Here is a 15,431-nt window from a genome sequence, read left to right on the forward strand (position 1 = left end):
CCATCGTGTCCCAGAGCCCTTCCTTTGTGGAGGCGCAGCAGTTTCTGCAGTCAGCGGCATCCACTTTTTTGGCTTGGGCCCGGAACTGGGGCCTTACCATCAATGCTGACAAGAGCGCAGTGATGCCCTTCACTCTACGCCGTTTGCCATCATCTCCAGCAATTTCTCTGGACTCAACCTCAGTCCCTGTTGTTCGGGGAGCATGTGCTGCTTGGTCTCCGGTTGGATGGGCCCATCCTCACTTGGCGCAGTCACATAGAATACTTACGGTCATCTTGTGCAAAACGACTTGACATCATGAAGAGTATTGCTGGATCCCGCTGGGGGCAAGCAGGGACCTTTTGTTGGCGTACTATCGATCAGCCATCTTGGGGAAGATCAACTATGGCTGTTCGGTATATGGCTCAGCATCTCCTACACAACTACAACGGCTGGACACTATTCAGACGACCGCTCTCCGGATTGCGCTGGGTGCTTTCTGCTCCTCACCCACATTGTCTCTGCAGGCTGAGGCAGGTGTTCCCCCTCCATCATACCAGGATGAAGTTGACTTGTCGCCGCTACTTTACTATCCAGCGCTTGCCCGATGACCACCCACTCCCGGAGCTCTTTACGACAGCAGGGGTCTCGACATCTCATCCATTGTGGCCCATCAGGTCTCGACGGCCCCTCTTGGTGCGTGCTCTCCACGCTTACCACACTCTGGGACTTCCTCCACCAGCTCGCCACCCTGTCCGATCAGTATCTCCTGTGCCCCCGTGGAGGGACCTGTCCTCACTTGTGTCCGTAGACCTCCCAGAGCCCTTTTGTAAATCACAGGATGGCCACCTGGCCCCTCGCATTTTCCTGCAGATGGCTGGCTCCACCTATCTAGGGTTCATGGCTATCTTTACCGACGGCTCCCGCTCCTCCACCCCTGCAGCAACTGCAGCTGCCATCTTCGTAGAGGACTACTCCATCTGCCAGACATGGCGCTTAGGGGATGCCCATGATGTAGTCACTGCTGAACTCTTCGCAGTCTTGAGGGCCCTGCGTTTTTTGATGTCTCATTCCTCTCCTCGGCCGGTGGTCATCTACACTGACTGCAGAGCGGCCCTTCATCTCATCGCTTCTCCTAAACCCTGCTCCATACGTCATCTGGTTTATGAAATCCAGGATGACCTTGCTCAGCTGCTGCAGGGAGGCTGGAAGGTACGTCTGCAATGGATTCCCTCCCATGTGGGCATCAGGGGCAATGATGTGGTGGATGCAGCAGCTCGGATGGCCTTGACTTTTCCTGATGTGGAGCCCTACCCCTTGCCAGCCATTACTCACCGTCGCCTCTTAGCCACGAGGTGTAGTCAGGCATGGAATGCTGATCTCTACGCCTCCCTCCCCACAACAGCACTGGGCTTATATCGCTCCGACTCATCGGACCAACCTTGGGTACGCTCTGTCTCCCGGATCCTGGACGTCGCTATCACCCGCCTGCGTATTGGACATGTTGGACTGGCATCACATCTGCATCGGCTGCGACTGCACCCAGATCCCTACTGCCAGTGGTGTGTGAATCAAGAGGAAACTGTAGCCCACTTTCTGCTGCATTGCCCACGCTTCTACTCCATCCGCACCGCCCTGAGGGAGCGCCTTGCAACCCTCGGTATCCTGGACTTCACCCTCCCCATCCTTCTTGGTGGGGTGGGCCTAGATCGGCACCTACGCCACTCAGTTATACGCCATGTCTGTGTCTTCCTTCGCAGATCGGGGCAACTTCGCCGCCTATGATTAAAGAGTTCTGCTACACCTGAACCACCGTTAGGGCTACATCTGACTACACGTCGGGTCCAGCCCTTCAATCAACACCAAGACCAAGACCAAGACCTGAGTGCAGTACAGTATCTGTTTTTTCTTTGGACAATGGAGTATTCCAAGTATTATTATTCACTTAGTTCAGAGGACAAAGCAACTTACGAAAAAAAATTAAAGTCTGCTTCTCTAAAACCGGATCCATATGCTCTGAATAATGCAAAAATACGCTCAGATGTGGAGCAGTATCCACCAATAACGTACCCCGATCTGCAGTTGCCTGGTGGCTTCCCCCATCCCAGACTACAGCTTCCAAACTATGAAGTGCCAGAAAAGCCTGCAGGCCCACAACTATTTCACCAGTGGCTGGGTGAAAGACGTTGCTGTAGCAGAATCCAGACCAGGCCAACCTGTGATTGTCAGAGGCAGAGTAAGTACCACACCTCATTCTGTACATTCTACTCCAGTATCGATGATAGTTCTCTTTTACTCCTCTCTCTTTCTCTCTCTCTCTCTCTCTCTCTCTCTGTTACTGGTAGTGACATAAACATCTGGTGTTCATATTCTTGGAAGCCAGGATATGTTGGATTTACTTAAATGATGCAACCAGTAGAATAGTGCTTCAGTCATGAGGGCCCTACCTGTCCTTTATAAACACAGTATATGATAGGAGAGTGTCATCATAGTGAGAATGATTAATGTCCACAACATAATTACTTCTTTTCTAATACATGATGATTATTTCAGGTTCTACATTCACAATCTGTTGGTGCTACAGCAATGCATTCATGGGTTGTTGCTACACATGATGGTGTGGCAGTAACAGCACACTGTGGCTGCAGAGCTGGTCAAGGTGAAGATTATTTTTGTTTGGATATTATTCATATCAAAACACAAACAATATTATTACGTGGTTTCTATAGTTATTAGACCGTAGTTCAGTATTTGTTTTTATATTCATGATTCTTATCTTACAGTAGTTGGCATTTCTGAACACAAAATCCAATTCTCCATAACAGTTACACATCCTTCCCCTCAACTATCACCTTTTTGGGTGCACCACCACCTGTCCCACCCCTCCATTCATTCAACAATATTTACAAATGCTTCTGTCCCCCACCACAACAACTTTAGTTTCCTGCCAATAACCCGAACCCATGAATCGACAGTACCCATTCTACCCCATTTCAGCCAAATACTCATCCTACTGCACTCTTCCACCTTTTCTAATCTTTTTTACCTTTATTACTACCCATTCTACCTATTCTCCCACCACTACAAGCAGCCAACACCCTGCCACAGGTCTAAAAAATAAAAAATGCTTTTTCAAGCTCACCATTCCCACAACACACACAGAATCATAACCCCAACATAACCTTCTCTTCATCTACCATTCTTTTCCTTTCCTGGTACACTTTTTTCTGCACTACATTCCTATTCATTAATCCTACAGCACCTTCCACCCACCATAAATCCAGATCTTGAAAAACCCGAACCCAATATCACCACACATAACACCAAGCCAGCCACCTCACTTTTCCACTTACCTTATCCACCCATTCATTTCTCCCTTTTATTCCCATTCATCACCTTTTAGCACATTTCCCTACCTCTACATGCACCCATTTCTCCAGCTCACAGTCAGCCAAAAGTGCATTTCTAACGTACCACCCCCACACTCCATTTCAATTCTCACTTCCCCCACAAGTTTCTTCTCCCAAACTCCCACCTTATTTGTTACACATTATACCACACCACCTCCCCCCCATCCACCCACATTAATTCACAGATGCCTCCTCTTCACTCCATTACAACTTTAGTCTTTTGACAAACCTGAAACAGCAGTCTGATGGCACTTGTCCTCCCTCACTACTCCCAAAAATTAACTTTACACCACCTTTTCTTACTTCCCCACCTTCACACCCACACTACTACTTATTAACACTTTACCCTGCTCTATACTGTTTTTTTTTTTCTTTTTCTTTTTTTTACTCAATTATCACCAACCCCAGAAGCTCTCTCCCCTTAACTCCCACTTTTTTTACTACAGCATTGAGTGAGTGGATGGTGAGCGCCCTCACCTGCCACTAGCATTTCTGACATAATTCTTGAATGTATTTCAGGTGGAACTTCCTCTCATGTAGCAGCCAGTCTTTTCTATATTGAAGCTGCAGTACGCATCAGAGGCAAGAAAACTGTGACACGAGAAGGCATATTGGTTACTTCCTCGGGCACTGGGGAAACTAAAGTATGAAGAAGTATCCAGCACAGACTTTACCTCTTCAGCCCGAAAGAAAAGAATATTGGATGATTCTTTGGCCAGCACATCAAAAGAGGTCAGTGGTAAGAGGCAAAGGAGCTACAGTGAAATGGAGTCAAGTGAGGAGGAAATATACCATCTTATGAAATCATTTAGTGATAGTGGTGCCCGAAGTGTTATGCTGTCTGTAAAATCGCCCTTTAACAGATCTTTCATTCCAACTGTAGTAAAACTAGCAAATGATCTGCCTGCACCACTAACCAAGCTTAAAAATGACAAAGATATAAGCAGTGACACTGAGGAACTTATTAAATCAGTTCTACAAGTGAAGGTTGTAATAACTGAGGAACAGGTGTCACTGGTGGAGTCTGCAACTCGTCAACAGTCTAACTCAAGGTTGTGGTTTGAATACAGGGCAGGAAGAATCACCTCTTCAAATATGAAAAAGGTATGTTCAGCTCAATTAGACAAACCTTCTATATCTCAGATTCAAGAAATATGTTATCTTAACAAGAATAAGTTGAGAGTACCAGCAACCAAATGGGGTTTAGATCATGAGAACATTCCCAGACAAAACTACATACATCATCAGAGCACAAGTCACCATAACCTTACTGTAAATACTTGTGGTTTGTTTATAAGTCCTAGTCATCCGCACATTGGAGCTTCACCAGATGGTATTGTTAACTGCACCTGTTGTGGCAAAGGATGCATTGAAATCAAATGTCCCTATAACCTTGCAGAGGGAAATCTTTTGGAACATCCATGTCTAAAAAATGACCCAAATCTTGAATGTCATCTGAGCGAGAGTCACCCTTATTACTATTAAGTTCAGTCACATCTTTTTGTGACCATGACTTCCTATTGTGATTTTATTTTGTGGAATCCAAAAGAAGTATATATACAAAGAATAAAACCAAACACAGAATTCCAGAATGTTATGGTGAGTAATGCTTCAAAATTTTTCAGTAACATTGTACTTTTAGAGCTTTTAGGATGCTACTTTTCAAAGATGAAATGCTCAAAGAATAATGAGAATAAAAAATCCCATGAAAATATACCAACAACTTCTTGTTCTAACTTGTAAAATCAAAAATTCTCACACAACACTCACAAATTGCTGTTCAACCTATGATTCCACTGTAACTGTGATCAGCCTCTGTACAAATTTTGGAAAGGAAAAAAACTCGTATAAAGCAGTACATGAAAGAAAAGCATAAATGGAGAGAAGAGGTTATGTTTACATAGATATTCACAGCTCACATACTTACCAATAAAAACATTTTTATTAGCAAGTTTTCTACTGTATATTACTATCCATACAGTTCCTGATGTATTAATGCTTACAAAAAAGAATATGTTGGTACAAAAAGATTTTATTTCATTTGATACATTTATTGTCAAATAATTATTAAATACACATGCATATATTATCTGACAGTGCTTACCAGACAGCACTTCATCATAACCCATGCAGGACCAAGGATGTCTGCTGTTTTACTTGAGTAGCCCTAGACAACTATATTCTCTCAGGTAATATCAAAGTACCTGAAGTTCTTTGGTGGACATTTGTGCTGAGAGGGGGTTGGCCATTGCCAATAACTTCTTTAGACACAAAATGATCCACAGGTATACATGGCAAGTGATGAGGAGAATGAGTGAGGTATTGGAAGAATGGAAGGCAGTGACTGATTGTGTGTGTGGATGGGCGAATGAGAAGACAAGTGATGGATGCAAGAATGTGGAGAGGGTGGGGGAGTGGGTTATCTGACCATTACATAGTAATGACCAAATTAACAGTACAAAAGAAGTGGATGAGAGGGAGAAGGAGTAGACAGGAGGAGACAGCTCCTGTGTATAGAGTATATTTTTGTTGGCTTCCATAGCCACAGACCACTGAACTAGGCTGTAGAAGAGGTATAGGGATGGGTGGGTTTAAGTAATTATGAATGGAACAATTTTAAAATATAAGACAAATGTCTCTACTCATCTGGGTGGACAGCTGGTCAATCAAAGGTTATGACTGAAGGACAAGAATTGCAAAGAGCACAACATACAACAGCTATCTTATCAGATGTTGTCTTTTTTTGGCTGTCTGAGTTCATAACATAATGTACAGGTATGGGTCCTCCCAGGATTTTATACTTTTGACATACATGACCAATGACCCTCTCAACATGTATCCGTACATTAGCAATATTCCTGGTTGCTACCACTTCACTCATACTCAGTTGCCTCCTTCCTTTCATGTATGCTGGAATAACAAGTGATCCATGCACAAGACCTACACTCTCAGCTATATCAAACCCTCTGTCAGCCATTACCAAATCACCTGGCAAGATGTGATCCAGGATACCACAGTTTTCAGCAATGTATTTGTCACTTGTTCTACCACCCCATGCCTTGGATATAAATGACACAGAACCTTGAGGAGAGATTCCAATTAAATATTTCACAGTATTATGGTGCTTATAAGATGACCAAGTTTTAGCCTGTGCCAGTAGGTTTGTTGGCCGATCCAAAAACACTTCAAAACAGTCCATAATAACCGCTACCTTCTCCCCATAATGTTCCCTGAAACACATTGGCATTGTTAGCTGCAACTCCTCTCGGGTTGGCCATCTGACATTCCATTTTGTCCTGACATACAGAATGTCCAGTAACTTGAGGAATATTTTTGAGGAAGTGCTAGTGGAAATATCAAATCTGATGGCCAAGTCTTGGAGTGGAAAATTATGACGCAGTTTCATGAGTGTGAGCATCATCTGCTGAAAAGGTGTTAAGGCACTCTTACCAGTTACAGTAATGTAATGTTTTATAAAAGGAAACAATTTCTGTAAATCAGAGTAACTATTCAACCCAGTATAAAATTTAACTCTCTCATCATGTCCTTGAAAAAAGTCTTCCGTCATTTCCTTTCTGCTCAGCTTTTCCTGTAATTTCACTTTGTCCATAATTAACCTGTTAAGCTGATCCTGTAATAATTCTACATGGTTAGATGTAACTTCAGTTTGTGATCCACTTTCAGCCATACTGTTAGCTGACTGTTGCTGGAGTTCTTGGCCAACAGCAGAAATATCCAAAACACAAGTGCAGCCTGGAGCAGGAGCACCAGTATCATGGCCAGGTGTATAATCATCCACAGTATTGCCTGACTCAGAAGCATCGTTAACTCCTAGATGGGGTGGAGAAGAAGCACCCACATCAAGATGACCAGGAACAGGCACACCCACATCAACGGCAGGAGCATCAGACTGGACAGCAGCACCCATACCTACAGTGTTGTATAAAAATCATACTTATATCATGTATACAACACCTTTTCCCTCAAAGCATTTACAGTACTGTATATGATGTAACCTGTAGACAATACAAAAACACAGTTAAGCAACGAAGAAAGTCAAATTGGGGAAAGCCCAAGGAATTGATGGAGTGTCTTGTGAAATGCCGAAGCATAGGGGAGAGACAGTAGTCGAATGGTTACGTAAGATCGGCCTGGGAGGATGGTAGAGTCCCGGAGGATTGGAAGTCAGGTATAATTATTCCCTTGTACAAAGAGAAAGGAGAAAAAGAAGTGTGTGGTAATCACAGGGGCATTTGTCTTCTTAGTGTAATAGGAAAAGTATATGGTACGATACTTACTGACAGGGAAATAACAGAGGAATTAGTTGGAGAACAGGGAGGATTTAAGAAGGGAAGAAGTTGTGTAGATCAGATATTCATTCTTAGATCTTTAGTGGAAAAGTTTCTAGAGAAGGGAAAGAATTAGTATGCAGCTTTCATGGATTTCGAGAAAGCATATGACAGGGTGGATAGACAAGGATTGTGGAAAGTATGAAAAATATATGGAGTAGATGAGAAGTTGTTGAATGCTGTATGTATGATGGTGCCAAGGCTACAGTGCATGTTGACAGTGAACTGAGTGAATTTTTCTGTTTGAAGGTTGGGTTGAAACAGGGATGTGTCATGTCTCCATGGATGTTCAATCTGTACATGGATGGGGTAATAAAAGAGATACAAGGTAGGGCAGTGGATGTTGGAGTGCCCCTAGTGAAAGAGGATAGTGTTTGGATACTCCCTGTACTGTTGTTTGCAGATGATACTGCGTTGTTAAGTGAAGACGAATGGGAGCTGCAAGGCTTGGTGGATGAGTTTGAGAGAGTATGTAAGAAACGGAAACTAACGTTGAATGTAGGGAAGAGTAAAGTGATGGTCTTTGCGAGAAGTGAAGTCAGTGAATGTATGCAGAGGTTGGATGGTGAGGAAATGAAAAATGTGAGTACGTTTAAGTACTTGAGGAGTGTGATGAGTAAGGATGGAAATTTGGAGGGTGAAGTGCTTGAAAGAGTTCAACAAGGAAGAAAAGTTGCTGGTTCCTTGAAAGCAGTGATAAGAAACAGGGAACTGAGCATGGAAGTGAAAAAGTTACTACATGACAGTATTGTGATACCAACTCTAACGTATGGAAGTGAAGCCTGGACGTTGTTGGAGGGACACAGGTCAAGAGTGAGAGCAGTGGAAATGAGTTATTTAAGAGTAGCATGTTGAGTCACAGGGACACACAGGCAGACAAATGAGGAAGTGAAGGAGGGTTGTGGTGTGGATGTGGATGTGATAGGAAGCGTTTGGAGGAACACATTGAGGTGGTTTGGCCATGTGGAGAGGATGGAGAGTAAGAAACTAATGAGAGTGTATGTGAGGGAGGTGGAGGGCGAGAGGGGGAGGGGGAGGCCAAGGATGGGATGGAGTGAAGAGATATATGAGAGAGCGGGGTGTGAGTTGAGAGCAGGGCAGTGAAATGGCGGGGGACAGGGCGACGTGGAGGCGATTTGTTTGTGGCCACCCCATATGGGATTAAAGTGTCTGGCAATAGATAGATAGACAGTTAAGTATCACTTTATATCTCACCTGGTTGTATCATCAACTCTAATAAACCATCAGCTGCAGCAAATCTAGTTGTTTGTGCACGTCGCTTTGATAAACGCTCATATCTCTCCATTGACTTCATAGACTTTGTTGCATTAGACACAAATTTTGAATTTCCCAGGTTCAGGTTTGGTGCCCAGTCTGGGTTGTCCAAGTCATATAAGTCAGCAGGAGCACCTGAACCGATACAAAACTCATTATAAATAAACATGCCCTACCATTTACACTCTGGGTAAAGCATTTGTATTTTTTCTTTACATGAAGGTATACGTTTGTGCTACAGTGAACAGAATTACATAATTATACTTGCAGTAATATCTTGTCCAAGTTCATGAAATAATAACCTTACATAAATGACACTATCTTGCACAGAGATAATAATACTGGACTGTATTATCAGGGCCTGTGGCAAAGCAGACAAGGAAAACTTTGACCTCTGTGTTACTTTCTTCACTGATGGACCATACTATGTATAAAGATTTAATTACCTGTCATAAAGTGCTTCCTGCAGACCTTCCAGATGTCAGGCTTTGAGGTCTTGGCACGAGCAATCCTTGCTAACCATAATTTTCTCCTTTCTGCAGTTAATTTCTTTCGTGCTTCTCCCCGACTTGGGATCTTCGGTATACCATAAAAGGAGAGACTGGGGTGTTTATTGGACTTATTTCCACAGCTGACAATGCAGCAAAAGTGTGGCATTGTTATTCGTTACGAGACAAGTACACACACCACGTATAAGTCTCCAGAATCTGAAAATATTCACCCCCGTATCAAACCTAAATAAATACACAGGAGCCTGGTGGTCTCACACTTCCGCACGCTAACCCACAATGCACCAGGATGATGACGTCACAAATGTTTGTGACGTCAATCGAAAATACCCTATTGCCTCCATGTTGCCCTGTCCCCTGCCCTCCTTCCAACTCACACCCCTCCTCTCTCTTATCTCTCTCCATTCCATCTCTCCATCTTATCCTTGGCATCCCCCTTCACCTCACTCACATGCATTCTTCTAGTCACTCTCTCATTCTCCATCCTCTCCACTCCATCCCTTTTCTCATTCTTGGTCTCCCCCTCCCCCACGTCCCCGCCACCTCATTTACAAACTCTTCTAGTCAGTCTCTCATTGTCCATCCTCTCCACATAGCCAAACCATCTCAGAGTATTTCTCAACACTTTCAACCACATCAACACCACAATGCTCCTTTACTTCCGCATTTGTCAGTCTGTCTGTTTGTCTATGTATCACTGCATAAAATAACCATCTCTCCATCTTGACTACTGAGATGTACAGGATATTAATGCTAGAATATGAAGCATTTAAGTGTGGATGTTTATGAGGTGGAGTCAGGATTCCAGGGGCTTGAATGGTGAGGGAGTGTGTGGCACATTCAACTGGATAGGCTTTATTTTCACATTCTATATAGTTATTTCTGGCTCTTCACTTTACCTCACACCATCCTAGGGTTGGAAAGTAGATCTGGATGATGATGATGATGATGATGGTGATGATGATGCAGATGAAGATGATAATGATGATTTATGCACTTCCCTCCTCTAGTGACTTTGTTATTTTGCAGAGGACTACAGCCAGCTAGCATCAGAAGTCCTCTGGATCACCAACAACACTCCTGAGTCGTTCTGGTAATGCATTGCACTCATCAACCTCCTGCCGCACCAGAGGTTCCTTGTGGAGTACAGGTGGGTGTGGGTGGGTGGGCATTTTTATTTTTTATCTGTCTGTCTATAGTCAGATGCCATAATTCTGTACAGGTTGGCTGTTTGTCTTTGGGTTAGTGGTTTTACAGGGAGGGGCACTAACCCTCCACCAACCCACTTCTTGGCATGTAGGGAACATGTATGAATTGGTTATATAGTTACCACCCAGCATTATAAAAGCCAGGAAACCATTAGGCTTGTTTTTCAATATAAATCCGCCTGAAAAGGAAAGAATAAAAATAAAAAGTGACAAAATGGGAAAAATAGAAAGAGAAGAGGACAGACACAGAAAAAAATTAATGAAGGTGAAGGAAGAAGTAGGCATCACTGCATCAAGTGAGTGGATGATGGTCACCACCACCTACGTTGTAACTTCTTGCTCTCTTGTTTTTCTTCTTTGCCTCAGCCCTTGTTTTATGTGGGAAATGAAGTTGGAATGATGATAACTCCCCCCTCCCCCAAAAACTACATTGTCATGATGACCTAGAACTGCGGTGAGGGTTGGTCTAATTCAGTAAACATATGGATCCCTTTTGTCCAGTAGAATTACACTTATCACAAGCTCATGTGGCATTTTATCATTGTATAAAGAGACCAAGGATGAGATGGAAGGATGGAGTGGAGAGATATATGGCAGAGGGAGGTGTGTGTCGAAGGGAGGGCAGTGAGATGGCAAGGGACAGGGTGATATGGAGACAGTTTGTGGTCACCCCTTACATTATTAAGGCATCAGGCTATAAATAGATGAATTTCCCATTCAAAGTTCTCTTTGAAGCAACTGTGCTCAGGATTAATACCAATATGTAAAATACTTTTTTTTCAGTGACTCCTTACAGTACTCACAAAATTTTTCTCACAGCCCCTCACAACTCATTTTTCCTCAGAATTGGCACTCGTGTCCTAATTTTACCTACAGTCTTATAACCCCAGGCATACTTTTTTTCCTTTATTGGTGTAAATTTCAGTTTTGAATTATTTGGACTGAGCCTGAGTAGGTTTATATCCAAGGGGTGATTGGGGTTTATTGCTCATGTAATGCCACTGAGGGATGAGTGAGGCTGGTCATTCTCATCTTAAATGTCATGACCGACTTGCCTAGCCCTGGCCTCCTGTGCTGCTCATGGGGCAACACAGGATTAGATGATGTATGTATGTCATAATGTTTTGTTTGTGTGGGTGTCATTCCGACTCACCCACCACACTGTGAAGAGGATCCTGTCAAGATTGAAGATACTTGTACCAGGCCTTTGTGGGTGGTAGGTGGTGGTGACCATTGTCCTCTCACATGAAGTAGTGCTGCCAACTTCTTCCTTCTCTTTCCTATTCTGTCTCAGTGCCTGCCATCCTCATCCTACTTCTTCCTTTCCTTCTTGTCATTTATTACTATTCTTTCCACTTCCAGTGGCTCTACACTGAGTGACAAACTTGTTGGTTTCCTGCCACCCAGGAGGCCATTTACAGCTCTAGGTGGAGCCTACTAGGATGCCTCTGTTAACTGGGTGGAGAGACACAGATGTGGCATCCATTCATGAACCAAATCTCCACACTTTTCCCTGCACCTCACTGTGGCCAGGCACTGTCAGCTGCAAGGAAACATCAGTTCACTGCAGGGGATGGCCCTGCAGGGGCAGTTGCTTGCCTGTGTTGATGGGCTTGCATGGTCAAACATACACTGGTTGATCAGCAACAGCAATCAGACCTTTGTCTCAGCCATTGTACAGTACCGTACTGTGAAAATTGCATCTCATCCTTGTTTGCAAATTCAGTATGCCTTTCAGTAAAACACATGATGGTTTAAAGGTTTAGTAGCTTCATGTAGAGTAAGTCTTATGCCTCCTACACATAGGTTTAGTTCTTAAAAAAAAAAAAAAAAAAAAAAAAAGGTTGGTGTTTTTCTGATCATGTAATGCCACAAGAAGAGTAGGCTTGTTGTTTTCCCTAAATTTTTCAGTATGGTACCCTGACCCAGGGCTCTTGCACCTCATAAGGGATAATTTGGAGCTGGTTGTGCCATTTATCAGTAACAGTTTTCCAGTCTTGAACATGACCATTATTTTTTCCACCACTCATCCCACAGCTCACCCAGCATTGCCAAGCCTTTCCACGTTGGCCACCTGTGCTCCACCATCATCGGCACATCCTGGCCTGCCTCCACTCAGCCCTGGGCCACCATGTCACCTGCATTAACCACCTGGGTGACTGAGCCACACAGTTTGGTCTCCTCCAATATGGATAAGACTCAGGCACAACTATACTCCTTCAGTACGTTTTTTGTCTTGCATCTTTCATGCAGTTTTATCCAGCTCAGGAGAGACTTTTGGACTGGGCAGGTTATTAACCTGTTCAGGACCAGAGGGCTTTTCCAGACTGTATGATTTTTTTTTTTTTTTTTAATGCAAGAATGAGCCAAAAGCCAGAAGCCTGCAAGAGTGTAAGAGTGTTCCCTCCAAGAGAGAGAGAGAGAGGAAGAGAGAAAGAGAAAAAAAAAACAAGTTAACAGAGAGCCAAAATCAAGTTCCATTCATTTCAAGATGCTTGGACAAACTGTGTTTGAAAGACTGGAGGTCATAGGTAGTAGGAAATACAGACAGAGGAAGATACTTCCAGAGTTGTGAGGTCATAGCTAGAATAATAGAAATATGATGGAGAATGAATTGGTGATGTGGGTTGGATAAGGAGAGTGGCTCTGAGGTGATGTATAGGCTACATGTGGACAGAGTGCTGGAAGGTAGAGTGAGAAGGAGAGCATGAACCCCTGCCACACTGATTGCTTGTAAGATAGGTTACCTCCTCTGAATCATTGTTTTATAGCCAGTGTAAACTGTACCTCATACCAGACTTGCAGCTGGGCCCGTGCACACCTTCATTGTACCTTATATGAAGTTTGTAGTTTAGCAAGGGTTAATCCCTTTCAGTATGGTGATAGGATTTTTTTTATAGATGATTTACAGTTCTGTATGTCTATCTGTCTATCTATCAATAGCCCAATGCCCTAATCCCAGAAAGGATGGTCCCATATGAAATGCCTCCAAGTTGCTCTGTCACCCACCATTTGACTGCCCTCCCCCCTAGCCTACTCCCTCTCCCATATATACCTCTCAACTTCATCCCTCCACCTCATCCTTGGTCTCTCCCTCCCTCCATCACACCTGCATACACTCTCTTAGTCATTCAGTCTCCATTCTCTCCATATGTCCAGACCACCTCAGTGTATTTCTCAGTGTAGTATGGTGATAGGATTTTTTAGAGATGATTTACAATTTTGTATGTGCTTCCACATTTAAATTTTAAGGTAGCTAGTTCATAGTGCATTTTTCTTCATGTATAGTATATCTTTTATTTATTTATTTTTTAATGCAAGGAAAAAGGAACCAAAGGCTTGAGGCATGCAAGATTGTTCCTTCCAAGAAAAATGAAAACAAGATACCAGTAATAGACCAATTCAAGATGCCTTCATTATATACTAAATTTCATTCTAGTTTACTCCACCTACCATTAGACAAAACTGTTACTGATGTAAAGTAGTAGCATTTCTCTATAGTATTGTACATTCCTATAATTTCCCTTAAAACAAGACAGTGCATCTGGTATGTTTCCAACTTTTTGTTTTTTTTACTGATGTGTTCATAAGTGAGATGTATAAATATCCCCACCATGTTATATTTCAGAAATGATGCACAAAACCTGAGAGTGACCTGGAGGAAGATGCCATCGGGAAGCTGTACAGTGTTATGTTTGGGCCAACCAGCAGGCCAAGGCAGACCTCCTGGTTGAGGTACGGGAGGTGATAATGCTGAACCGGGTGCAGTCAGTGAGTGAGCACCAGGTCTGTCATGTCAGTTTGTTTAGCAGCTCGTCACATTATCTGTACGTACCAGGTATCTATATTTAACTCTCTCATGGCTGTGGATGTCTAGTATTCTATCCCTCATCCCATACCACTCTTATAATCAGTTTCTTTTGATTCTGTTTAAGTTTCTTGCTACAACCATTTAGTTTTTACTAGTTTTTACTTTTCCCATTGCAGTATAATATTGACTTGGTGAAATATTATTAGCCCATTTAATATGTTGAAGTGGTAGGTGGTGGCGACCATCATCCACTTACTTGATGTAGTGCTGCCTACTTCTTCCATAGCCTTTATCATTCTTTTTCTGTGCCTGCCCTCCTCTCATCCTATTTCTCCCATCTTTCCTGTCACTTCTCATTGCTTTTCTTTTCTTTACAGGTGGCCTACATTGAGTTACAAGCCAAATGGTTTCCTGTAAGCCAAGAAACTATTTACAGCGCTTGGTGGTAACCATATAACCAAACCATATGTGCTCCCTACGTGTCAACAAGTGGGTTGGTGGAGGGTTAGTGCCCCTCCCCATGAAACAAATAACTCAAAGTCAAATGGCCACCTTCTTATGAGATTATGGCGTCTGGCAATAGATAGATAGATAGAATATGTTGACCTCCATCTTTTTGTACTCCTGTTTCTGTTTGATGGTTTGATTCAGTTTAGGTGTGATTTTGCAGGCTGGAGGGAGTGAACATACCCTTTGTTAACTGTTTCACTCCTAAAGATTTTTTAAGGTGACTAAAGCCATACCATAGTTGCATGAGTGAACTAAAAGAAAATATCAGTGTTTGTCTGTCTATCTATCTATCTATCTGTCTATCTATAGCCAGGTGCCACAATCCAGTAAGGGGTGGCTTTTTGTCTTTGAGCTCATTGTTTTACGGGGAGGGGCACTAA

General features: G+C 43.1%; 1 protein-coding gene across 1 annotated transcript; it reads left to right on the forward strand.

Annotated features, from left to right (window-relative positions):
* The first annotated feature begins 384 nt into the window (after window positions 1-384).
* LOC145389839 (uncharacterized) lies at window positions 385-1,764 on the forward strand. Its single transcript, XM_080264975.1, has one exon. The coding sequence runs from the start codon at window positions 385-387 to the stop codon at window positions 1,762-1,764; it is 1,380 nt and encodes a 459-aa protein (XP_080121101.1).
* The last annotated feature ends 13,667 nt before the right edge of the window (window positions 1,765-15,431 follow it).

Source organism: Coenobita brevimanus, unplaced genomic scaffold (assembly GCF_032717465.1).
Source record: "Coenobita brevimanus isolate Jiangsu-jjx unplaced genomic scaffold, ASM3271746v2 jjx.HiC_scaffold_2541, whole genome shotgun sequence".
NCBI lineage: Eukaryota > Metazoa > Arthropoda > Malacostraca > Decapoda > Coenobitidae > Coenobita > Coenobita brevimanus.

What these genes read in the sequence shown, in the direction of transcription:
- LOC145389839 (XM_080264975.1), top strand. Translation starts at nt 385, where the DNA reads ATGGCTGTTCGGTATATGGCTCAGCATCTCCTACACAACTACAACGGC.